Genomic DNA, 18,478 nt, shown 5'->3' with positions numbered 1-18,478 from the left:
GAGATTGCGGACGAGCATTTCGGGATTGGAAACTTGCGTTGGACAGTCGAATATGACCTTCTTATTGACAACACATTCTGGTCAAGCATTCTGTCGGCGCTTAACGCATCTCTTAGGCGGAGGAGTTCCAGAGTCTCCAGAAAAGGGCGCTTGAAGTTTTTGCAAACGATTATTGGAATAATGCTTGAACAAGGCCGATATAAATCTGCAGCACTTTTATAGTTAAGGCTCCTTTTTCTGAACTATCATATGAGAAAGCACCGTTGAAATAGATCGCCAGCCCAGAAACATTCCTTTGGTGTATCACCAGCGGCTCGGTATTCCTCAGCCAACTACTTCGACTTATAGGCGAAATTCTAACAGCAAAAGACCTTCTTCAATTTGTGGTACTTACGCTTGCGCAAGACTATGCGACTATGCGGCGGTAGGCGAGATTCGTCAGCAAGTGCAAGCAATACTTGCTCTCTGTAAGCGGGATCTGGGCAAGTTGCTTGGCGTTGAAGACAGTGAGAATCTCCCCAATGTAGATTCGTGGACAAAATTGCTTAGTTTTACAACATCTATCGTCGATGAGGAAGGAAATGAGCAGTACGTGACAGCCGTTCTCGAAAGTGCCAAGGTGGTCGCCCACAGCTTAATCGATCAACAGAGTTTTGAGGATGCTCAAATGATATTCCAGAAGCTTAAGGGGAAAGGAGAGGATGCTCTGCTCCAGAGGGTTGGCTGACTATCTTGTCTCATGCTCAGCTCTCGCTGATGCTATGAGGCTTGATGGAGCTTACCTCAACTAGACCTCTACCCTCAACGAGGCAAGGATGTTGTTAGAAGAGATTTTGCAGGAAATGGAGAGACTTTTGGGGAAACGACTCCCGAACTATTTCCTGTACGATTTATCGCAGACTGGCACATGGCTCCCTATCCAATGTCAACGAAGGGGAGCGACTTCTCTCAAAATCACTCATGCTATACAAAGATGTCGACGCAACCCGACTCAACAAGCTTGCATTCCAGGAAAAGCTTGCATCTGTGCGGTTCTCACAAAACAGATGAGCGTTAGCGGAATGACAGCAGCGCTAGTGCTTGTCTTCCTCCCTCAAGTTGCGCTCCATGACTGACCATGGAACTTTGGAAATCATCATTTCCTGGGCGCAAACTTTGCTGAAGCTGGGATATCACATTGGAGCAGGAAATCTATTCATATTCGCGCTTGATGAGAAATGTCGTGATGATTCCTTTGACAGGGCAGCACAAAGAGCATGTTCAGGTCTGGCCGAGCAAGGCGGCTTCACCGAGAGGGCTGTGCTCAATCAAACCATAAAGCAACGTTACGATATAACCATCCTGTTTTCTATCATAAAACAAGGCAGAATCACCGATGACGGGTTGAGCATCCCGGAATTGGGAAACGTGTCCCCTCTTTAAGTGGTACGGCCTCCCAATGAGATTCAGTCCGAGGCCAGCTTCCCCGAGGGTGGGGGTGCCAGTCAGCCAGCTGCATAGTGTTCTTGACCAGTGTTAGTGAAGGTTAAGGTGGTCAAGTTGTCTTTGAAGCAAAGGATAGCCTTCGTCATAAGTTTAGCAATCATTTGTCTCGGGGTTGTCATTCTCGTTCCAGATCTTGCAGGACCATAACATTTCACCGAATCGATGTAAGATTTGAAGCTGATATTTCTATTTCATACCCAGCGTGTCTCGAACCTCCAACTCTAGTCTCTAGATGTTCTTCTTGTCATGGTCTGAGGCCGTGAGTAATGATAGATAGACTAGAGGGGAGAAGCACCCAACTGGTATCGTACACGAAGGTGGCTCTGAGATCATTGAACAGACGGTAGGCCGAAGCTGAACTCGGTGCAGGGAGGACAAGCAGTACAAGCGTCTTGACTTGGATAGATTCGTTTTAGTGTCTGGATATTCCTGCGCTTGCCGGGCTTGTTGTGCGGCCTAGGCAACCTAGGATGATATCGCTTCCAACTTTCTGTGTATGGTATCAAGGGGGTTTTCCTTCCCTGGCTCTTGACGCCGCCTCGAGAGCAAGCGCATGCGAGCTGAAAGGGCTAATCGACTCTGGTCCTCCTCCTGTGTCACAAGTTGCTGTCCAACTCCTGTTTTTAGTAAGTGGAAGGTGGTCTAGAGAGCTAGGAGCCTCATTTCATTGCCTGAGAGAAGATAAGGTTGCCAATGCTTCCACGGCACAGTAACCACGGTTGACTTAGTTGATTTCAGTGTCAATTTCCAGTTTGAATCAGCCTCTGATTCTAGCAATTCTCTAAGGTTCACGGCAGCAATTTTGTTACAGTAGCCATACCGGGCCATCGTGACTCTCATGTAACGATATAGAAGATGGGATATGAGTTGATCGCTACGCAGTTGGTCCTAGGCCCTTGAGTTATGGAAAGTATTTGACCTCTGAACGAATACAGCAACAAAGAAGCAACAGGAGTAACAGGTAGGACGTTCTCCAAATCCATCTTTCTCAGGACTTTGCGTGTGATCTCCTTTGAGAGCTGGTCAAGCGCCCAGGGTTCACATAAAGGGTGTGTGGCTTTTTCTTCAGCAGTCGACGTTTTCAATGGACTGACTTTCTGGCAGTAAGCAATCATCGTCGACTGAGCAAATCAAGGTATTGGAAAATGTGCTCATCTCCTTATTGGGCCAATATTAGACCGTACTCTAGAAAGCAATCAAATTCATGAGCAGCTTGCCAGGTGTCAATGCCTTTCGAACTTGGTTGCCGCCGTTTCATTTAGTAGACGGATGAAGCCAACATAAGAATGTCAAGCTCAGGGGTGGCTCTTCGGGTTAAAACTAGTGAGCTCTTGCCAGGCCGATACATTTGACAGGTAGTCCTTTACGGTCCTGTGGAGAAGTTCAACCCATGGGTCCGAGTACCGACCATGTTTGGTATTCCACCGACTTGCAATCAGCCCGCAGCATCGATTTCGCATTCTGCCATCCATGGACTTTACACCTAAAGACTCCACCGTGGAAGAGATCAAGGTAGCCTTGGTGGTGAGAGCATCCTGCAAATTAGTCTCCGTTATAAAGTTTAGCTGTATGGCTGTTAATGGCGTCAAATGGGATTCATTGACCTGGAGTCCTGGACGCTTCGCTCTCTCAATGGCCGCAGGAGTTGAGCCATTTGGCTGAGTGCAGGCCAGCAGGAACTGGTTGGGTCTTCTACTTGGCCCAAATACGGGCCTTTTATCTGCGCAAATCCTTGGTTTGCTTCCATACTCAGTTCCTGGTCTCCAAAACGTTTCTTAATATTCGTTGGCACATTCACGCTCAACATAGGTAGTTCACTCAAACGCTACGAGACAAGGCCATTATATTGTTCAATAGAGTCGGCAACCATGCGCGGTCCTTCAATCTCCTCTAATTTTCATGGTTATGAACCCGCTGCTTCACGGTATATTGTGTAGTTCTAAGTTAGGAGGGTGGTGTATACAATATAGTGTCTATAGTAACTACCGAAACTAGGCAGCCAGTGAAATATGGTAGAAGGCTAGAGAAGGAGTTCCAAAGCCTCCTACAGCTGTAAGATACTAAGACATATACCAAAGTTTGAAACTACTCCTAACCGCGAGCAGAGGCAGATGTGAAGCCGAGCGTTTATGATCTAACGGAAAATGTGATATGTGACGTCACATTATTATAAGGGACTTCACTATACGCCTAGGCCTAGATACATAGTCCATACCTAATCAAGTTGGACAGTCCATAGTCTTTCTACCTATTATTGCCATACTCTCCTCAGACTCGTGCAGCTCACAGTACACTTGCCATCGCAATGTCCACAAGGACAGACAATGCCCAAACGGGGCGACCGTTTCTCACGCGAGCCTACAAGTTGACCAGCGTCGACGAGGCTCGCGCTCTGTACAACGAATGGGCGGCAACCTACAACCAGGACTTGGCTGACCCTTCTCATGACTGGGTTGCGCCCGCTCTCACCGCGGCTGCTTTGCTAGACTTCTTCAGCAATTCAAGACAGGCTCGTGGCAACGGAGCCCTTGAAATCCTCGACGCTGGTTGTGGAACTGGGATCGTCGGGGCTGCTTTGGCCTCACAGTCTGTTGCTAAGCATCTCCCGCTCGAGATTGACGGAATTGATTTGAGCACGGGTATGCTTGATGTCGCGCAAAAAACAGGCGCGTATAGGCGTTTTGACACAGCCGATATGTCTAAATCCCTCGCGATTGACGATCGGGCGTATGATGGTGTTATTTGCGTGGGGGTGCTGACCGAAGGTCACGTTGGACCGGACGTGCTGCAAGAATTCTTGAGGGTGCTCAGACCCGGTGGGTGTGCTGCGGTAACGGTGAGGGAGGACATATGGGAGACAGGCGGGTATAAGAGGCAAGTTGAGGAACTGGAGAAGGAAAGCAAGGTGCAGGTGGTAAGTGCCAAGTCGGAGGATTCACTGAAGGGCGCAAGCATTAAGATGAAGCTACTGTTATTGAAGCGTGTGCTCAACTAGCTCACCACGCTGTGAGCGTCGTGAGTACAGGGCTCTAAATGAAAGGGCGTAGCGGACTGCTCAGGCAGTTGAAAGCACATAATGGTATTAGTCCGTGACAGCTTGGATAAAGTAATGCTTCGTCAATGCTGTGCCCTTGAGGGTTCTGAAGAAAGACCCACACATTTGCGCATGGCATGGTTGATGAAAGGTGGGCACCACAGAACAGTTGAGCTCAGAAGGTTGCAAACAATGTGACTTTGGTCTATTCGCTCGTAGCTGGCATATCAATCAATAATCTTACATAATCATTTACTGGTACCAACGGATGCAAGCGAGCAATCCCAAGGCAGCGTTGTTGGCAAATCAACAGCCAACTTTACATATTGGCCATGGCTAGTGCCTCGAAAGGTCAATTCCAATTCCAGCAAGAATGTCGAATATCGACTTTGATGGCTTCCTATGGGCCAAAGGTTTCTTCCAATGCCCCTGAAACACCCTCTCAATCAATTCATGATTTTCCTTCAGCGCTTGAGGACACTATTTGAGGTGGAGGACTGATGCCTAATCCAGCAGGAGCCATAGATGGTATTTCTTGTGATTTCTGATTTCTGGGCGAGGCGTGCACTGATTCCGTGTGGTACAGAGGTTGAGGTGACGACTGCTTACTGGGGGTGGGGACAGGTTCATTACTGCTCATGTTTCTCATTTGTTCAGGGCTTGGTCTCAAATTTTCGACTGGTGGCAGTATAGGTGTACCACTGACAGATCGCTTCTGAGCTTGGGGCATCCCTGAACCAGTCGAAGCATTGAGTGTCGCATGCTGTGAAGTCCCCAGAGGCGTCGAAACTCCACCCGCCTTCTGCACATTGAGCGGAGCGGGGAATGAGACTGGTGTTTGTTGCTTCTTTGGCGAAAGGCCGGAGAGTGGTAATGTATTGGGAGTTTGAGCTGATGGTGGATTGCTTGGTGCGCGGGGCGTAGCTTGTGGATATTGTGGCATACCGTTCAAGTAACGAGCCTTACCGTTGGTACTCTGATTATGGTCAGAGGGCTTTTGAGGTATTCCCGCCACAGGTCCGACATCCATGTTGCCTTGTGTCGGTGACATTGTGGGTCGATTGAACACAGGAGATGGAAGGCGGGTACCATTGCCGGCTCCATGAGGATGGACATGGCCCTGACCTTGGACTGTCGAATTTTGAGCGGCTGCTGCTATAGGCTGTGGTCTGGGCGATGCAATATGGTTCTGTTGTGGTGTGTCATGTCGCAAAGATTGAGTTGGCGCCTGGGAGCCAGGAGTCCCATGGGTATGGTTTGGACCACCGTAATAAGAAAGGTGAGGTTGTTGGAGAGAAAAACCTGGTGACGGAGCAGGGTTCCTGTAGGCCATTGAGTTTGGGGATTGTTGCGAGCTTGACGATGTCGGACGTGCTTGCTGAACAACTGCATACGCTGGACGGGGAGGTGAGTTGGCTGAATGTGGAAGGTTGTAGTGATGAAATGTTCCAGTTTGCGTAGGGTGCTGACGGTAGGGCGAACTGGCTGGTAATGTTGGAGGCGAGGATTGGTGATTTTGAGTTCCGTTCAACGTTCTACCTTGACTTGGTGGCCGATTTGTGTCATTTCCGGGTAGTTCGACTCCCACAAATCGGGACTGAGTCGGCGCAGGACTGGGTGGTGTGGGAGATGAGGAAGTCCCAACTTTGAACTTGAGGGAAATCTTTGGCTTCTTCGCATCTTCCTCCTTCTGCTTGCAATCTTGACAAATGAAATGAAAGTCTTCTTTTTCTGCGGCAACTTTAGAAATTCCCAAGCACTTGCTATGCTGCCAAACATTACAACGTTCACAAGCAACGCTGTGAGAACCATCATCCTAGAAAAGGTTAGTAAAGGTATATCTTGAAATTCGACAAAGTACCCACGTAATTCTTCCCATGTTTGCCACACCGCGAGCAGTCAAAGGTCCAATCTTCCTCTGCGGCGAGATCCTCAAGCTCCTTCTTATTCTTCTCGATGCGTTCTTTCAAATATCGGCCCGAACCACGGATTTCGCCTTGTTCAATTCTTCTCTGCTCGGCGGCATCTCGTTCTAGCTCCTCCTCCTTAAGGAGACGCCTGTATTCGCGTTCTTTAATTCGTTGCTCTCGAGTCATCATGCGGAATTGCCTCTCCTTTTCCATCTTTTCCTGCTTCTCCTGCTCTCGATGCGCTGCTGCGAGTTCGGCCTGGCGCTTGCGGTCAGCCTCAATGGCTTCAGCCTCTCTTCGCTCTTTGTCTTGCTTATCGGCTAGTCGACTCGACCGCTTTGCCCCCACCATCTTCTCCATCATCATCAATTCTCTTTCGCGACGCTCTACTTTCCGTCGTTGTCGTTCCTCGGCATTTTGAATGATGGGTATAACTTCCTCCTCAATGCGATCCTTGAGAGCCTTCTCATTCGGATCCTTGCTCTTCGCAAATGACTGACACAGCTCCTCATAGTCTTTCAGAGTGATCGCGAGACACTCCCACTTGAACCCCCCAAATGTGTCAATCTGGGATGGATCGCGAAACCTTTTGTCCACGGGCCCATTCTCGACGTCCAAATTCTCAGAACCTTCTTCTGGCTCGGGTGTCTCGGATTCTATCTTTCTCCGCTTGCTAGCTCTCCTCCTTGCAGCAATTGCCTTTTGGCTGTTTGCCTTCGGTTTAGCCTTGAGTAGTGGGGGGAGAGCGGGCTCTGTTCGTCTGTACAACCGATTGTCATCAAGCAAATAGTATTGTCGATCATCTTTATCATAGCCAAACTCTTCGATGCGCTGTGCGGGATTGTTAGTTGATATAAGCATTCCTAAGCTAATCACAACGTACCCATTCAATTTGATCGATTTCACGAGGATGGTCGACCATCTTTTCCCTCAGGCGGTCCGGGTTCCAAAAGGTCCAAACAGTCAACTGGTGCAAAATTCTGATCTTTGTGAAGATATCGAAATCTCGAAATCGCTTCGGCTCCTCTTCGTCGCCATATGGGTTGAGGTGAGGGGCCTTCGAAAGATACTGTCGGCGGGTGTATTCATCCCAAATATCATAGCTGCCATTCTATCAGAACATTGAACTGTAAAGGCGGCGATACCAACTCACTTAAGGCCTCGATGAGATGAGATCCATTTCAAGAGCGTCAGTCCAATCTCTTCAAGTTTTTCGGAGTAGCCTGGTCGTAGGCATTCGTTCTCAAAGTCCTGAGAGCCCGAATTAGCCATTCCGCGCATCTTTTGTACTCCGCCGGCGATGCCTGAAGGATAGCAGAGCAGGGATTGATGAAAGTCCAGCATACCTCGATGTCAAAGTCTTCGTCAACTTTGATCGACTTGCCAAACATGAAGATGTACTGCATAACAGAGGCAAACTCCCACATATTCCGTATTTTATGGAGTAACGAGGGCTCTTGTTTCTCTTCCTGGGGCTCAGAGTCCTCCATTTCCTGACGTGTCCGCTTTCGCGGCATTGTGATCGAGGTTGCGAGAGAGGCGAAACGATGGAGAGGGTGGCGAGAAGAGGTTGAAGCGAGTCTATGTTGCTCTTAGGTGTCTTCTAATGCGGAATTTAGTTGGCATCAGTACACAGGCGTGATGGGTGGCATCTAATGGCGGCCAGCGAAAATGAGGTTCTACAACACTTTTCTGCCAGGGTACGCGGGATCATGAAGAAGCGCGACGAGAATGCCAAGCAATGGGAAAACCGCTCGTGCCTCTCCTGTTTGGAAGACAGAGTGACGCTGCCCTTGCCAAGTCCAGCGCCGTGCCAGTGCAGGTCAAAGCGGCGAAAATCTTCTGCCTAATCAAGCTAGAGTAGCCAGGCAACAGATAGTCAGTTTACTTACCTCACCAGTACTCACCTCTGCCCACGTTCTCCCCTTTCAAGAAGGGTGACAATCTACATACAAGGCGCAGTGCCGATGATGATCTCTGTTTTAGGCTCTGTCGAGCGCCGGTATAGCTGGTAGCTTAACGTCGGTTGAATTGAGGACTACCCTAAGGCACCATTGCAAGTTGGGAGGAAGAAGCCAACGGAAAATTGATTATTCCAGTTCCGGAATCCCTGATCCTGTTTCTCTGCCTCATCTGTTGGAACGGACTCGTCCTTGACAAAAGAATCTCCGTGCTTACATATAAAAGCCAGGCTCCTGGAGATATTATATCATAATTCTATAATCCACCATAAACAGACCGAGGGAAGATGGCCCTAGCAGGGCAACAGCAAGCACAGAATCCCACTTCAACTACGAGCAACACGACACCAAGTGCCGAGTTTGTCTTTCCGAAAAGCTACCACTTCCCGCCGTTCTTCAGTCCACAACCCACGGCGCTGACGCGACAGGCGCAACTGAAGAAATGGTCAGTATTCATCCAACGGTATTGCCAGCACCACAGAATATTTCAGATACAACTCATCGATGTTCTCGATAGCCCGTTGTTTCACAATAGTACGTTGAAGAAACGCCTCAGCCTGAAAGACGCCAAGGCCGTCATCGACTACATGGTGAGTAAGGATGGCGACGAGCGCGCGGAATGGCTTGGTCCAGAGAAGTCGGCGGCTTGGATTTGGTGGCGAAAGCCGGAGGAATGGGCAAACGTAATCGCCAATTGGGTCGACGAGACTGGCCAAAAAGGAACAGTTCTCACGCTCTACGAACTGGTCCAGGGTGAAACCACCGAGAAGCAGGATTTCTACGCCATGGACATGGACGTGCTCCGAAAGTGCCTTGGTACTCTCGTCAAAAAAGGCAAAGCACAGGTTTTTGGTACAGACGATCAACAGGGCGTCAAGTTCTTTTGATTATGCTTCGTCCATATCAATGTTTGCATCGTCCATCATTTCCAACCTCCAGCATACTGCAAGTTGCCATTAAAACAAAAGCATCCCATGATCACATTTTGACCTGGCCAGCCCACGTTTATGGGTTTGCCTTCACAAGCCAACGAGAACGCTAAGCTCGCTCACCAGATTCGACATCATACGTAGCTGTGGGAAGAAGCTTCTGCGACATTGCAGACTCAATAAGCCAGTCCGGGTCGATGATTCGAGGTGTCTTCCGACTCTTGAGAGCCATATCCCTGAAGCGATCGCACAAGGACTTGTTCCCTTCCTTATCACTCAAGAGATAAACAACGCTGTCGTCCGTATCGGTGCTAGCCTCGCTTTCCGCTCTCGTCGATGGCATCATGGCACTCTTTCGGTTTCGCCATAACATACATCGGCCACCGTTGGCTTCGACGATGGCTTTAAACGTTTCAAAGCCACCATGGATAGATTCGGCACAGTAAATGCTCAAGCCTTGGAGCAGACGGTTTTGATTTTTCTTGGCGCGGTCTCTTGAAAGTTTCAGGGATACACCAAGCCGCTTCTCATTCTGCTTATCATCAAGCTCAAACCCCCTGGGGTCCAGAAGTCTGTCTGCTTTGAGACATGAATCGATGAAATCCGTCGACAAGACCATAGGTGCATATGCTAATGCTGTGACGAACTTTTGCGTCCGTTTTATGCTTGGAGCTGCCAGATGTGTTGCTTTACTTGCATCTGTAGTTGTCAAAATACCGAGGCCTCGGAGTTGTTTCTAGTATTGTTAGTCGAAAGCGTCGTCACTGATGTCTAGCGCAACGTACCTTGTCATTGTCCTCAGCTTTGGGATGGCTGACCCATTTATCGTAGCCGGAGACCATTAAATATATCTGTGGTGGATTACCTCGTTTTAATTTCTTTGATTCCTTCTCTTTGACAATCTCGTTTTCAGACGATTCACTAGCAGATCGCTTGCGGTTGACTGGGATGCGATCTTCGTCATTCTTTCGTCTGCCACCATGGATGACTCCGCCAACGCGTTTTCGTTCTTTCTCGTAAAGTTGTATGTCTGGTGTCATGGCGTGTAGGAGGGCCGATGCAACCTCCTTAGATTTCCGGCTATGTGTCGTGGATGGCGTAATGTTTTCTTTGCCCATCGCTATGAATTTTGACACAGCGGGTGTCCTGAACTTTTCTGGCTCGCGCTCGCAAGAATCCGAACTCTTCTCTCGCCCTCGGCTGGTTTTTGCGGTGTTTTGATTCGTTTGGCGCATCAGCGCCGTCTGTGGATTTTCGGCCATCTCAGCATCTATATCTGCGAAGAAATTTTGCTCCAGAACCGTGCGATCTAATTGAGTGCTGCCAACGACATCACTCAAGTTTGTTCGACTAGGAAAATGAATGTACCTGCTATTGGTGACACTTAGCTTTCTCCATTTTGCATAGCTTTCTTCTAGCCAAAGATGATTGACAATGTCAATACCCCAGTCCTTTGCGGCTGCACACTTTTCGCTCATTCCATGCGCAGTGAGGAGATGGGTATTGTCCTGCTTGAGTGTTTTCGTGCACTCAGCTCCAGTAGCGATGATGAGGTTTTCGAGGTATGTTCGCGCGTCGCCACTATAATTTGAAAGGCTGATCTTAAGCTTCTCAAAGTCAGGGTGCGCCTCTTTCGGAATAGGGTAGTGGAGCAGGCGTCGCATGGGGGACGTCCATTCATCAGTTTGGATGAGATAATAGAGCCAAGTCAGGTTACCCACGTCTTTGCCTAATCTTGAGGCAAGTTTGTAATCACGCCCATCGCGATATTTACCGATGTACATGTCGGCCTCCGAGACCGATTCAGTAAGTTTGCCCCCGCTTCCAGTGATGATCCCGTCCAAAACGCCTCGGAGATAGGATGATATCCCCAAGTCATAAGATAGCAGGACTGTCTTTTTCTTGAAGACTCTGTCTAACTTCCGTGGTGTGCCCGAGGTCAGCATGTGTTGAGCGGGATCGAAATTTACGGCGCCTTCCACTTGAGTCTTACGTTTTGCACTCGGGGCCTTGTCCACGGGCTGCTGTAGTATTTCTGGGTTCGGAAATGTGTAAGGGTGTTCATCAATCCTCCTGCCTAGCTTCAAGCAATCGTCCACCCAATGGGGAAGGACAATCTTCACCCGGAGACCTTTCTTTCGTGCGATATCGCAGATCTCGGAATTGTAGTCGATCGCAATGATGTGTGTGATTTGGTTGGTGAGCTTTTTTGAAAACATCCCGCCCATTGCTACAACTCCTCCGGCAATAGCATCCGCGTCACTGCCTGGAAGACCTGAAACGCAGACGACGATATCAGACATGAAAAACCGTGGGTCTGGACTGTATTGTCGTGGTTGAGATAACTTGTCTTTGGCGAGGGAATGTTCAATCCATATCGGTTTAACAACCGGGATCATGGCGTCAGAGCAGGCATGGTAGTCTGGGAAGTCAGATGTGTTCGAGATAACGTGTGTGAGGCGGTCGAGATTGAGGCTGCTGTCTGGGTAGTTATCGATGACAACTTCGCCCTCGTGCAGGCGCAGGACGATCGCCGTCTTCCGGCAGTCAGCATCGGTGAGAATTGGACTTTCAATGTTCACTTACTGCCTCAGCATCTTCGCTGGTGAAGGTAGCGCTCCGGACGATGGCAAAGCTGCACTGAGCAAAGAGGCCAGCCTTGGAAGGCTTTTCGACATCCATCTCGACAAAAGGGCCGGCGCCAACAAAACTACGAATAAGACCTCTGGCCGTAGTAAGTAGTGTTGTCATTGACAAGAAGTGAGCATAGAGGGCAGTGTGATGCGACAATCTCAGGCCGCAGTCAGTGTTGGGTAGAGTGGGAACTTGGAAGGTGGAAGGCAAGACGCGACCAGGGGACGCGTGCCGAAAGTGGAAACCGCGTGGGTTTTGGAAGTGGCACGCGCCTGGTCATGTGCCATCAGCCTCGCTCAGCCTTGCGCGCCCTAGTTCCAACCCCACTCTCTCATCATTCACTATTTATGATGGTAGTCTGGCTTTGCCAGCAATCCATTAAGGGTGCATTAAAACTGATTACTGTCTGCAGTCAACCTGATAAGGCCGATGGCCATCCGTCCTCGGCGAAAACGGGGATATAGTAGGCTGGGCATTCCGAATATTCGTGTCCGAGTGCCATTTCCGTTAAGCGGATGTGGACCTCGGCAATTCTCCAGCCACTGTCCCAGGTGGGCGCCAGGTACTATTGACAATCCAAGCGCTCCGAAGAGCCTTTTGAGGGTTTGAGATCCAACTGAGCTCGACACACGGAAGTAACCACGGCTCTATATTTACTGATTTGTCCACCATGATTCTTTCCTAGAGTGATGCCTTCCTGCTCACTGCTCCCCTGCTCCTTGGAAACAGTTGAGCTCCATCTCTAACCCACCATGTCCTCCTTTCACGTTATCGAACATCAAATTCCTTGCCAGCATATTCGGGAATATGCCCGCGCAACCAGCGGATCTCAAGAGACAGTCTTACATCTAGCTGTAAAGCAATATGTGCCAAAAGACAATCCAAATCCCCAACCAGGAGATGTCACGATCGTCGGAGCGCATGCGAACGGATTTCCCAAGGAGCTGTACGAACCGTTATGGGATGATCTACATGCTCGATCAAAGAAAAATGGCTTCCGCATCAGAAGTGTTTGGATAGCTGATGTAGCACACCAAGGCCAAAGTAGTGTCTTGAACGAGCAGCTCCTTGGAAATGACCCCAACTGGAATGACCACCCACGAGATTTATTACATTTGATCAATCTCAAGAGAGATCAAATGCCGCGGCCGTTGATTGGCATTGGCCATTCTATGGGAGGTAACCATCTGTAATAGATTGTTATTTATCCCATTGAAATTGTCGAAACTGACTGTGCACTAGTGTCAATCTTGCCTACATGCACCCGCGACTGCTCACCACGCTTGTTTTGATCGATCCGGTCATTCAAAGATACTCAAGTGTGGCACCCGAAGTCGGTCCTAGTCCAGCTCGTTTGTCTACATTTCGTCGGGATATATGGCCTTCGCGAGAGGAGGCTGCCAAAGGGTTCAAGAGCAGCAAGTTTTACCAAGCTTGGGACCCTAGAGTCCTTGAGCGATTTGTCAAATATGGCCTGAGGGACCTCCCGACTCTACTACATCCAACTGAATCGAGCAGGAAGCCACCTCAGGTCACCTTGACAACGCCCGTTCCTCAAGAAGTATTCACTTTCTTACGACCAAATTACGAAGGCAATGGCGTCGACGGGAAGGCAATCAATCTCCAGACCCACCCAGACTTGAACCCTAGCCTACCCACCATCGCTCCCTTCTACCGTGCTGAGGGTCCTCAAGCATTTTTCCGTCTTCAAGAACTACGTCCCAGCGTTCTGTATGTCTTTGGAGGGAAATCAGACGTTGGAACGCCCGAAAGCTGCAAGGAGAAGATGGACAACACCGGAGTTGGCGTTGGCGGTAGTGGAGGTGCACCTCTAGGCCGAGTTCGGAGTGTGGTATTTGAGGATATCGGGCATCTGATCGCAATGGAAGCGGTCGACAGGACAGCAATTCACGCGAGCGAATGGGTTGGAAGCGAGATTAAGCTGTGGAAACAAGATGAAGAGGAACACAACCGGACTTGGAATTCGAAATCTCTTGTCGAAAAGCAGTCGATCGATGAACAGTGGAAGGCAATGATGGGAGGACCAATGGAGAGAAAGCCCAAACAGCAGAAACTATAGACGGTATTTATCCTCCTTGTGTTAGATTTCAAGGCCTTGTTATCACCACCCGTCAGGAGTATGATCGAATGACAAATACCAAGGATACAACACAGCGAACGGAAAGGAGGCTGATCTTCCTGCGGGAGACTTTCACACGCTACCACGCCCATTTTCCGCGCCGTAATGTATGGCACCTGAAGCCAAGAGCATGTGGCTTCAGAGAGATGACAAGAGAGGATCGACCGTCGTTGGAGGTTCACACAACTACTCATCTAGATGGCCAGGTGACATTGACTCCTCACTCGACCTTTAGCCTACATAGGTATCCATAGACCCTCAGGATAGATGCACAAGTAGCTATGTATACAAAGAAGTTGTTAGAAGATAATCCATTGAACCAAGCCCACAAGTACTGTTTCTTCGCAGTACTGGGAGCACAAAATGCTAGCGAAGTGTATACAGTTGTACAAAATAACGCTCAAATTTCACGCCTAAATAGTGCCATATTGCTGTGCTTCGTAGGTATCGTTAGGGTAGACTTGGTGCCATAAAAAGAACAAAAATGTACACCGCGACCGCATTCCACCAGCACTACCAGAGAGATTACACACTGAGACGTCTCTGCCTCTTGGGTCGCGTCTTCCACCACATACCACCCTGCTCATGAGCTTCCATGGTGGATGCTCCGCCCTGCTCGGAGAGAAGCCCCACGGTCTCTTCTTCCTCTGCTGCCTCTATGCTACCTCGGTGATTCCGTGATGGAAAAATACCATCATACATCCCAACAGGCATGCGGCCTCTCCTGTAACCGAGGCCTTCGCTCTCCTCGAGAATATCGAGGTGGCGGATGTTGCCGTTGTCGCCGACTCCCATGGCAGGAACATTTCCAACGTCAGGATCTCTTACGCCGTAGATGACTTTCACGTTTCCTAGCTTCTCTGCGATCTCGTCGCCCGTGAGAAGGCAGCCGTTGTCGCCCAATTTTTCGACGAGTGGTCGCAGCAGTCTCGCCGTGGACAGATGGCTCGTGTCCTTGATGATGGCTTTGTTCGCAAACATGATGACGAAGAATAGGACGATCAGTTGGGACAGGGGAACACCCACAAGGATCAAGAGTGAGAACTTCCACTTGACCTTGACGACCTGTGCTGGGCCTGGTACCATGCCAGTCGCATTCGCTCTAGGCCCGTTCTCGTCCAGCGCCGAAATTGCACCCGCCGTGAAGCTCATCACTAGGCCTGCCATATCTGCAGCGTTCCATTCGCTTGATGGCGACCATGGCGAGTCGACTGGGTAGCGTACCATCTGCAAATCATTCGTGACCGAGTTATTGTCCTCGTCGACATACGTCTCGACGAACCCAGACAATCCGATCGAGCCCGCGAAGAGCGAGGCTTGGAAATCTGGCATCTTATACACATCTAGATCTGCGTAATATTCGAGGCCATCGACAGTACTAACATTGGACTGGCAGTCCCAGAGTCGTGGAGTGAGGACTGTGTAGTTATCGGCCGATTGTAGTGCGTAAACCTGCATGCATCGAGGCCCGCAGTCCGAGGACATGTTCGCCATCCAAGTGGTTGCGCCAGTCGCGACTGAGGACACAACATAACTCATCGGCGTGCCATCCTGGGCAATCCAGCCCACTAGATTAGCGAGGGAGGCGTTATCGGTATTAAACCCAGCATAACCACCATAAGTCAATTCTAATTCTGTGCATGTCGCGGTTGCATTGATAGTGCGTTGGGAGGTCACGGCGTCAGTCCATTTGGAAACAGCACGGTCGATGAACCTGTACCAATACAAGGCCCCGGTACCGTCGGTGTAATAGGATTGTGGGTATGTCTCATAGGTGTCGAATGACATGGTATAGATACCGTAATTCTGGCCTGTGATGCCTAAACTGTTGGCAGTGGCACCCTGCGATTGAATGGGATCACTGCTAACAGGGTCATCGGCACCCTCATAATTTGTATTTGCGTCGCCGATAAATGACACATTAGCGACGGAGACGGTTCCTGCATTGAAGGTCTCAGTCAACAAGCCTCGCCGTGGTATCCAGACACCGGTAAGAAGTGGCGAATAAACATACCATTGCTCAAGGACACCCATTGCTCTGATACATCAATGGAATACGTCAGACCGAGCAAGGCGATGAAGACTTGCACAGCGACATTGAATGTTATCCATGAAAAGGCCAGAATTTGAGTCTTATTCGGCAAGAACCTTCCGCGCGTGCGTCCACCCCAGACCAGACGGAATGCCTTTGACTGGCTGTCGCAGTTCATCACGAGCTCAAAGTCTTGCACGGTCCGATATCCAGATGCCAGGAATCTCCATCGCATCATCTGCGCATAGCCTCTGAGAGACGACACGATGTTGAGACCTAGGACGAGCGAAAGCCCAGTTACAAGCGCGTTGAAAAGTCTCTTCTGGACATCGGTGATACCATAAGTCAAGGTGGAGAAGCCATAAAGTGTACTGACCAGCGCCGCGGCTATAAATAACGTGACAAAAAATTGAAAGGCACTGTTCACAAACAGCCGTAGACGCTGGCGACGGTGATCGAAATAGCGAACAGTGTCGGACGGCTGCAGTATGCTGGTCTGCTTCTCAGAAAGCTCATGTTCCCAAGGTGCCGCTACCTTGGGCACATTAAAGTGCGAGACCGCAAACTGTTTGGTATTGATCCATGCCGAAGAAGCGACAGAGTAGAACGAATTGTTCGTTCGCGTCCTGTCTGTGCAAGATTAGCGAGATTCAAACGAGCCCTGATGCCTCAAAATCTTACTCGGTCCTTTAGGCTGGATGTCTGGTGAAAATCCAGTATATGCCAGTCCGTTTGCATATGCTTTATCGCCTTGTACTTGTACTCGAGGTTGAGATTTCGGAACACTGCTTAGATTTTCAGTCCCAATTCCTTCGGGAGAACCTAAACGATCATACGAGATGGAGTTGTTGAATTGCATTTCGCTATTCTCGGGTATCCGGTTGCCAGTCAAATCTGGTTGAACCTGAGGATTCAGTCGAGAATACTTCGAGGCCTGCATCCTTCAGCCTCGACACAAAGCCAGAGAGAACTGTGGTAGGGCCCGATACGATGGGGTTCAAAGGATGGTTGAATTAATGCAGAATAGCGTCAAAGGATTTTCCAAAGAAGAGAGATTTGAATCCTTCTGAGGAAAAAGGCGGGTCTTGTAGACACCTGTTTGAAGAGCAGGGGTGCGTCTGTGTGACCAAGCTATAAACGGGGATGAAGCGGCCACTATACAACAGCCATCAACGAAGTCCAAGAAAACCCGTATGGTAAACAATACGGCTCGTAGGATCGGGTGTATCCACGATCGGCGGCATGGACCAGCTCGTTTGGGTCCAATTCAATAAGCGATGGTGAGGGAGACTTATGCACCCAGAGAGCCTGGCTCTGGCTTGATCAGTACCCCGTACCAGGGCTGATCCAAATTTATCTCCTCGAGTGCTCAGGACGAGTCCACGAGCATTGCCAGGGGGCGGAAAGTGCATGACACCATGACCTGTTCAGTGGCCACATTCGTACAAAAGCGTCCCAGGCTAGTGAAGCCCGAAGGATTCAAAGGCGAATGCACTAAGTAGGCATTTGGTGGTGAGAGTGCAAAGGTGGTTGGCTATTCATACCTGAAGGAAGGGATGGATACCAAGAGCCGCATATCCTAACTGGGGACCTGGGAAAAGAGTTTGACCAAGATTAGCCAAACACCAGGCGGCGGATTCCCGGTCCACCTGGCCTCGTAAGGCAAGGCGGTTGAAGATGAAAGCATATTCAGCAGATAATATAATTGAGTCTAAAGTCTGGACTCTGGACAGGTACCCGAGACCGTGTATGCACAACAAGCTTCAGCTCATCTCAGGTGCCAAGTCGGTCCGCATGGCTTGTAGCGAAGCCAGTCTCATCATCTGAGACATCACACATACGAGCAGAACTCCTCGGAGAGCTGTCCAACGGTTTTCCGTGCGAGGTGTCTGCGAACACAATGATAGCTAGGTGTTGCAATAGACAACCCGGTCTGTGTATGACGGAAGGGGGGCAACCCGGCCTCTTGAAAATAAGCAGCCCAGGCCCAGGCCCAGGCGTAGGTAGTTGCCACCGTCCGAGTCTCAGAAAGCTGCAAAGACACGTTCCATCGCGTGATGCTCGTGTTCGTTCTTAGGACGAGCAGATAAAGGTCAATCTAATTGGCCTCTTGGGGACGGAAATTTGAACGGATCATCAGACCCGAGATATCAACCACTGAGCGTCAGATATGGACCAGGAGGATTGAGCTTAATGAGAATCCTGCGGGCAATTTTATGGGGAGTCGGCGATGGTGATTGATGGGGTGAACAAAAAGTTCAGCCATTCCTTAGTTCTTGTTGGCCCCCACAACGCTCAGGGGGGCCTTAAGATTACCAGACGAAGATATGTATGCCTGCTGTGGAGGAACAAC

The 18,478-nt window shown here is 49.6% G+C and overlaps 6 protein-coding genes across 6 annotated transcripts; 3 read left to right on the top strand and 3 right to left on the bottom strand.

The window, feature by feature from the left end:
• Nucleotides 1-3,790: 3,790 nt before the first annotated feature.
• A1O9_07802 (uncharacterized protein) lies at nt 3,791-4,480 on the top strand (the record flags this gene model as incomplete). The annotated part of the gene is made up of 1 exon (XM_013403357.1): nt 3,791-4,480. The coding sequence occupies one exon, from the start codon at nt 3,791-3,793 to the stop codon at nt 4,478-4,480; it is 690 nt and encodes a 229-aa protein (XP_013258811.1).
• A 490-nt stretch (nt 4,481-4,970) lies between these two features.
• A1O9_07801 (uncharacterized protein) lies at nt 4,971-7,946 on the bottom strand (the record flags this gene model as incomplete). Its single annotated transcript, XM_013403356.1, has 5 exons — nt 4,971-6,335; nt 6,385-7,260; nt 7,313-7,532; nt 7,583-7,680; nt 7,776-7,946. The coding sequence occupies 5 exons, from the start codon at nt 7,944-7,946 to the stop codon at nt 4,971-4,973; spliced, it is 2,730 nt and encodes a 909-aa protein (XP_013258810.1).
• A 731-nt stretch (nt 7,947-8,677) lies between these two features.
• A1O9_07800 (uncharacterized protein) lies at nt 8,678-9,277 on the top strand (the record flags this gene model as incomplete). The annotated part of the gene is made up of 1 exon (XM_013403355.1): nt 8,678-9,277. One exon carries the CDS (start codon nt 8,678-8,680, stop codon nt 9,275-9,277), a length of 600 nt encoding a protein of 199 aa, XP_013258809.1.
• A 151-nt stretch (nt 9,278-9,428) lies between these two features.
• A1O9_07799 (uncharacterized protein) lies at nt 9,429-12,001 on the bottom strand (the record flags this gene model as incomplete). Its single annotated transcript, XM_013403354.1, has 3 exons — nt 9,429-10,055; nt 10,105-11,856; nt 11,906-12,001. The coding sequence occupies 3 exons, from the start codon at nt 11,999-12,001 to the stop codon at nt 9,429-9,431; spliced, it is 2,475 nt and encodes an 824-aa protein (XP_013258808.1).
• Nucleotides 12,002-12,705: 704 nt separating this feature from the next.
• On the top strand, nt 12,706-14,033 carry A1O9_07798 (uncharacterized protein; the record flags this gene model as incomplete). The annotated part of the gene is made up of 2 exons (XM_013403353.1): nt 12,706-13,142; nt 13,196-14,033. 2 exons carry the CDS (start codon nt 12,706-12,708, stop codon nt 14,031-14,033), a joined length of 1,275 nt encoding a protein of 424 aa, XP_013258807.1.
• Nucleotides 14,034-14,618: 585 nt separating this feature from the next.
• Nucleotides 14,619-17,065, bottom strand: A1O9_07797 (uncharacterized protein; the record flags this gene model as incomplete). Its single annotated transcript, XM_013403352.1, has 3 exons — nt 14,619-16,033; nt 16,108-16,755; nt 16,807-17,065. 3 exons carry the CDS (start codon nt 17,063-17,065, stop codon nt 14,619-14,621), a joined length of 2,322 nt encoding a protein of 773 aa, XP_013258806.1.
• Between the last annotated feature and the right edge of the window lie 1,413 nt (nt 17,066-18,478).

The sequence above is a fragment of the Exophiala aquamarina genome, assembly GCF_000709125.1.
Source record: "Exophiala aquamarina CBS 119918 chromosome Unknown aczIA-supercont1.6, whole genome shotgun sequence".
Taxonomy (NCBI): domain Eukaryota; kingdom Fungi; phylum Ascomycota; class Eurotiomycetes; order Chaetothyriales; family Herpotrichiellaceae; genus Exophiala; species Exophiala aquamarina.
Note: the sequence above shows the minus strand (reverse complement) of the source record. Positions and strands in the feature narration are given on the sequence as shown.